The sequence below is a fragment of the Camelus ferus genome, chromosome 13 (genome assembly GCF_009834535.1).
Source record: "Camelus ferus isolate YT-003-E chromosome 13, BCGSAC_Cfer_1.0, whole genome shotgun sequence".
Classification (NCBI taxonomy): domain Eukaryota; kingdom Metazoa; phylum Chordata; class Mammalia; order Artiodactyla; family Camelidae; genus Camelus; species Camelus ferus.
In genome coordinates this window covers 64,294,377-64,300,376 of record NC_045708.1, presented here as the reverse complement: position 1 = coordinate 64,300,376, position 6,000 = coordinate 64,294,377, and the positions used below count along the sequence as shown (strand labels likewise).

The 6,000-nt window shown below is 38.4% G+C and overlaps 1 protein-coding gene across 2 annotated transcripts in view; it reads left to right on the top strand.

Annotated features, from left to right (window-relative positions):
- Window positions 1-869: 869 nt before the first annotated feature.
- ZNHIT6 (zinc finger HIT-type containing 6) overlaps window positions 870-6,000 on the top strand; it is a 50,495-nt gene continuing 45,364 nt past the window's right edge. The window contains exons 1-4 of one of the 2 annotated variants that reach the window (XM_032494711.1): window positions 870-1,718; window positions 2,652-2,717; window positions 2,804-2,910; window positions 2,992-3,077. In XM_032494711.1, the coding sequence (XP_032350602.1) occupies window positions 1,051-1,718; window positions 2,652-2,717; window positions 2,804-2,910; window positions 2,992-3,077 (927 nt within the window). In that variant the 5' untranslated portion in view covers window positions 870-1,050. The remainder of the gene's footprint in view (window positions 1,719-2,651; window positions 2,718-2,803; window positions 2,911-2,991; window positions 3,078-6,000) is intronic. The other variant, XM_006190161.3, reaches the window with a different exon arrangement.

Genomic DNA, 6,000 nt, shown 5'->3' with positions numbered 1-6,000 from the left:
TGTGAAGATTAAGTGAAAGTGCCTAATTCCCAGTATGTAAAAATAATTTTTAAAAGTAACAAAACAGATGCCAGGATGGCTTCTGTTTTTCGTATGTTGTGTGTGGGTTTTTTATTTTTTTAGATGTCTAGTCCTGGGATTGAATTTTCTGCCCAGTCTTTAAATAGGGAGAAATATATATATATATATATATATATATATATATATATATATATATATATATATATTTTACATATATATATATTTTACATATATATATATTTTACATATATATGTATGCATGTATATATATATACACACACACATATACATATATACATTCCTCCCCTCTTAGAATCCTGTAGGTTGCTGTAAATGGGAAACTGGCTGATTTCAGCTATTACTGACAAATAATTGAAAGAATAAAAGTTAATGCCCTTTTTCCTACCTGAAGCCTATCAAGATTCCCAGTAATAATAGCCATTATATATTGAGTTTGTTTCGATCACTGATAGTTTATTTCCATGCAGGCAGGCAAAGATTAGTAATACCATCGTCTCTGGAGTATTGCTGAAGACGCTGAAGCGTGGTGAGCGGAGACATTAGGTGTTTTTTTCATTTTCATACAAGTTTAGAGTTAATAGGATAGGTCTTCCCAGTCCAAGGCTGCGGGGCTTTCGCTTCTCTCCCCAGCGCGCACGCCCCCGCCTCCGCAATCTTCACAAACAAGGTGGCCACGTGCGGAGGGCGCGGCCTGCCTGGGGAAGGATTTGGGAAACCCCGCCCTGGAGGAGGGACCATACTGGGCGTGGCCTCATGCGGATCGCCGGAGGATCCGTACGGGACGGCCGCAGAGCCGTAAAGAGCTCCACGAGTCGTAAAGTGCCGAGACGCGGAAGCTTTGCTTTACGACTATTAGATTGAACGCGCTGGCCCGGCGTTTGCTGCTTGCTGTTTCTGTGATCCACACGTGGGCTGCTGTCGGTCTTCCGGCCGGTAATTCATTCCTTTTGGTGTGGACCAGCCACATTGAAGGACAGAGTGGCAGCGGAGGTCAACAATCGTGAGCTGATGAATTTTGCTGGTGAAAATGAAGAGACGTCGGGAGGTCTCCAGAGTGGAGCTGAGGGGGCGCGGCAAAGTCTCGAGACAGGTAGCGGGATAGTCAGGGGGGTAGCAGGGACGGAGGAGGCCGGCGGTGGAGAGGCGGGGAATGGACTGACTGGCATGGAGAAGCCAGGGGAAGGAGAAGAAGGAAGTGGACTCAGGGCAGAGGAAATGCCAGTGGACCTAACGGTTGTGAAGCAAGAAGTAATGGACTGGTCAGAAATGGAAGAAGGTATGCCGAATGACCTTCAGTGGGTAAAGCGGGAGGTAAAGGATGAGCCCGAGGTGAAAGAGGAAAAACCTGGCGCATTGGAGATGAAGCAGGAGATGGATAGTAGTTTGATGGTAAAAGAAGAGACTGTGGAAGAACCAGAGGTAAAGGAAGAGAAAGTGAACGTGAAAGAAGTAATGTATTGGCTAAAAGTAAAGGAAGAGAAGAAAGATAACTTGGAGATTAAACAGGAGGAGATGTTTATTGATCAGAACATTAAAAAGGAGGAAATAATGGATGAAATGAATGTAAAAGAAGAGAAGTATTTACCCAAAGAAGAAGTGATGGTTGATACAAAGGTGAAAGATGAGTCTCAGATAAATCCCCCAGTGGGCTCCAAGCGGAAACTGGCCATGTCAAGGTAGGCCAAGGAGAAATCCATTGGGGGAATAAAGTTGTGGACTCCTCTGTGGTCTAGATTGAAAGAAACTGCCCTACCAGCAGGGTGTGGAATAATAATGAATTAAATAAGCGCTAGTTTAGGTCCCTGGAGCCTGAGTGATGGTGGAGGCAGGGGTGTTTGAGAAAGGAGGGTTTTGTCAGATGACAGCAAATTCAGTGAAAATATGTGAGATTGGTACTAGTGTCCAGTGGCCATGTTAGGAAGTGAAAATTGTGAGGAACCAAAAATCCCTTGGACCAGAATCTGGCTTGACCTAATATGCTCTTGGCTCAATATTCCTTTGAGAGAGGAGAGTTTTGAAGAAAGTCTAATAAAACTGGCAAGGACAAAGAGGATTAAGTTAAATTAGACAAATACACTTGAACTCATCCAACTGTCTAGTCTCTCTATGGGTACTATGATTACTTATTACTTCAGATTTAATTTCCTTATAGTGTGATCATGTGGCAGCATAGGACTTAAAAAAAGTTAGTCAGAGTCTTGGGTTATTATTACCTCAAACACAGTGGGTCAAATGGAAGTAGCTGTAGTTTGATTGTCAGTATCCCTAGATCCTAGAACAGGAATTGGAGACAGATGATGGGGTAAAAGCATTTCTACATTATTTTGATGCCCATTCTGGGTTGAGTATCAAGTTTAGGAAACAAGATGCAGCTGCTACTCTCTGAATTTGTCAGGGTCTTACATCTTTTTTTGGTGTGTGTGCCTTTAAGGTATCTAAACATAGCTAACGGATTGGACTTCTTTTATAGGAGTTACTTGCATCTCCTTTATTCACTCCATATCTGTAAATTGATTGTGATGAATAATTGACTCATCATTAAAAGTTTGTAAATAAATAAGTAGAATTAACATTTGATAATTTATTAAGTTTCATGTGGACTTTTGTAGGTGTGAAACTTGTGGAACAGAAGAAGCAAAGTACAGATGTCCACGTTGTATGCGATATTCCTGCAGGTACATGTGTAATTTACTACTTTATTATCTCTTTCTCTGCCCTTCTTACCTCAAAGTATAAACGTACCTCCGGTTTGTCTCTTCAGTTTGCCCTGTGTAAAGAAACACAAAGCAGAACTGACTTGTAATGGAGTTCGAGATAAAACTGCATATGTTTCAATACAAGAATTTACTGAAATGAATCTCCTAAGTGGTAAGCCATCTTATGTATAATTGATGCTTCCTGGCCATTGGCATATATCATGTGTTTATTTTTCTATTTTGAAACTTGTAGATTATCGATTCTTGGAAGATGTGGCAAGAACAGCAGACCATGTTTCTAGAGACGCTTTCTTGAGAAGACCACTAAGCAATAAACATGTAAGTATTCTAATCCCTTTCAGTTAGAATTTCTTCTAATCAATTAGATTTTTTTTTTAACTCAACAAATGATACTAAGTGGCTACTAGGATCAAAGGCTGTTCCAGTTACTAGGGATACAGTAGTGACCAAAACAAAGTCCTTCCTCTCATGGAGCTTGTAATTTAGTGAGAAAGACAGAAGATGAGTAGAGGAACAATACAACAATACAACAACAGACAGAGTCCAGTGCATGAGGAAGATAAAGAAGGCACAGGAGATTGAAGAAAATGAAAATGGTGTTTTTTGGCAAGGTGGGTGGGTTGTGAGAGTAATATTTTCAATATAGTAGTCAGGAGAGGCTTCTCTGAGAGATGACATTTAAGCAGCAGTCTGAATGTTGAGAAAGAGGCAGTCTTGCGACCGTTTAGGGTAAGACTTTCCAGGTAGAGACAAAAGCAAGAGTAAAGACTGAGTCAGGAACGAAGTTGGTGTGTTTGAGGAATTGAAAGAGGGGCAGGGTGACTGAAGAGGAGGAGCAGGTTGAACATGAGGTTAGAGAAACTGATGAGGGCTCCTAATGTGTTCTAAGCGAAAGTGGAAGCCTGGGAGGACATTGAGCGTGTTTGCTTTTTGAAAGGTCACTCTTGCTGCCCTCTGGAAAAAGGACTTGAGCAGGCAAGAGTGGAAGATTGGAAGCTGAGAGACCAGTTGTAAGGCTAATGCTGTGGTTTCAGCCAGAGATGAGGGTAGCTTGGGTGATGCTGTTAGAATTATTGGAAAGTGATTAGATTTCAGCTTTGAGGGAAGAGCTAATGGGACTTGGTGTTTTCATATACTTAATTTCTGTATCTTTTATCCTATTTTTATTCCTTAGCTCTGTGCGAAATTAAGGCTTACCCATTTGAAATATTTTGCAGCTGCAATTCTCAAAATTCTTTAATCACATCATGGATTTACATTCATTGTTTTCAGAGACCATTTTGGTATTGGAGTTGCAGAATTTAAACACTTTATTTTATTGGTATTATTGGTACAGACATGAAATTACACATATCTGAAAGAAAAATTACCATACATCAAGTCTTTTTTTAATTAGGCATAATTAAATTCTACTTAAAAGATAAATTTACTTTTTAAATTTTTTCTTTTTATTGTGAACTATGGCATGCATATAAAAAAGCATAAAATAGAAATACATCATTTAATGAATAATTTAGGGAGTGGACATCCATGTAACTACCACCTAGGTCTAGAATTAGAACATCACCCACTTCTAAAGATTCAAGGTGGTCCCTGCCACCACCTTGTGCCCTTCCCTGATTCATTCTGGGTTTTCTGTAATAACAAAAAAATTTTAGAGGCGGTGCTATGAAGAAAACTTCTGTTTATGAATTATGGTTTGCTTATCCATGTGTTTTTCCAGGGTTTATACTTGGGAGGAGAATGGCTTTGTTGCGGGGTATACAAATCTTCAGTTTAACTAGATGTTACCAAAACATTTTTCAAAGTGGGGATACCAGGTTCTACTCCCAGCAGTGTTTAAGTCTGCTTAGTGTCACATCCTCTCCAGTACTTGATTTGGTCAGACTGTGTTATTTTACTGTTGGTTTTAATTTGTAGTTCTTTAATTCTTAGTGAGATTAAGCACCTTTCAAATGTTGTATTGGCCAATGTGGATTTCCTGTTTTGTGGAATGCCTATGAAGTCTTTTGCTCATCTTGTCATTGGTCACCTGTTTTTTTTCCTTACTGGTTTGTAGTAATTCTTTGTACTTTTGGATGCTAGTTGTTGGTTATACGTATTGTAAATTCTTTTTTTCATTCTGTGGCTTGTTTTTTTCACTTTCTGTAGTGTCTTCTGGTGAACAGATGTTCTTATTTTAATGTAGTAAAATTTATCATATGTTTCCTTTACAGTTAACAATTTTATGTGTTTATAAATAAACCCTTCCCCACCTTGAGGTTATGAAGCTATTCTCCCATAATTATTTTCTAAAAGCTTTATAGTGTTGCATCTCACATTTATATCTGTAAACACGGAATTGTTTTTTGTGTATCATGTGAAGTTGAAGTCCCATTTAACTTTACACATGGATAACCCACTTTTTCTAGCACTATTTGTTGAAAAGCTCATCCTTTCCCTACTGCTCTGCAGGACCATCTTTGTCATATATGGAGCATCCGTATATGCTTGGGTCAGTTTGTAATCTCTCTGTTACATTCTGTTGCTCTACCTGTCTATCCACACCAGTACTCAGTATGCTCTTAATTATTGCAGTCTTTTACTGAAACTTGCTACCTCATAGAGTAAGTCCTCCCACTTTGTTCATTTTTTAGAGTATGGCTATATTCTTGAGTACATGACTACGGCTCTTTGTAATTCTGTACAAATATGGGAAATCAGCCTATTGATTCTACAGTCCCCCTGCCCGACCTGGGAATTTTGATCGGGGTTGCATTTATTTTGTAGAGTTACTTGGGTGATTGGACTTCTTTACAGCATTGAATCTTTAAATCCTTGACTTTTTTAAAGATGTGATTTGATATCTCTATTGAAGAAATTCTGTTCCTAGTTTGCTAACAGGTTTTAGCATGAATGGTGTTTATATTTTATCAAATGTTTTTTCTGTATTTGAATATTTCATTTTTGTTCTTTTAATCTATAATCTGGTAAGAATATAGATATTAATCTTCTAATCGATTTTCTATTTTTAGCTAAACTTGCGTAGTGTGTTAGTATAACACATATCATGCTTTTTACACTTGCCAGAATTCAATTGTGTTATGTATGTGTACACATTATAAATTCATTCATTTTGTATTTCTGTTCATGAGTGAGATGACCTCTAGTTTTCCTTTTTAGTATTCTGAGGTTTCTATATCAATATGATTGTAGTTTCATAAAATTATTTAGGAATGTTCCCATTTTGTTCTTGGATACA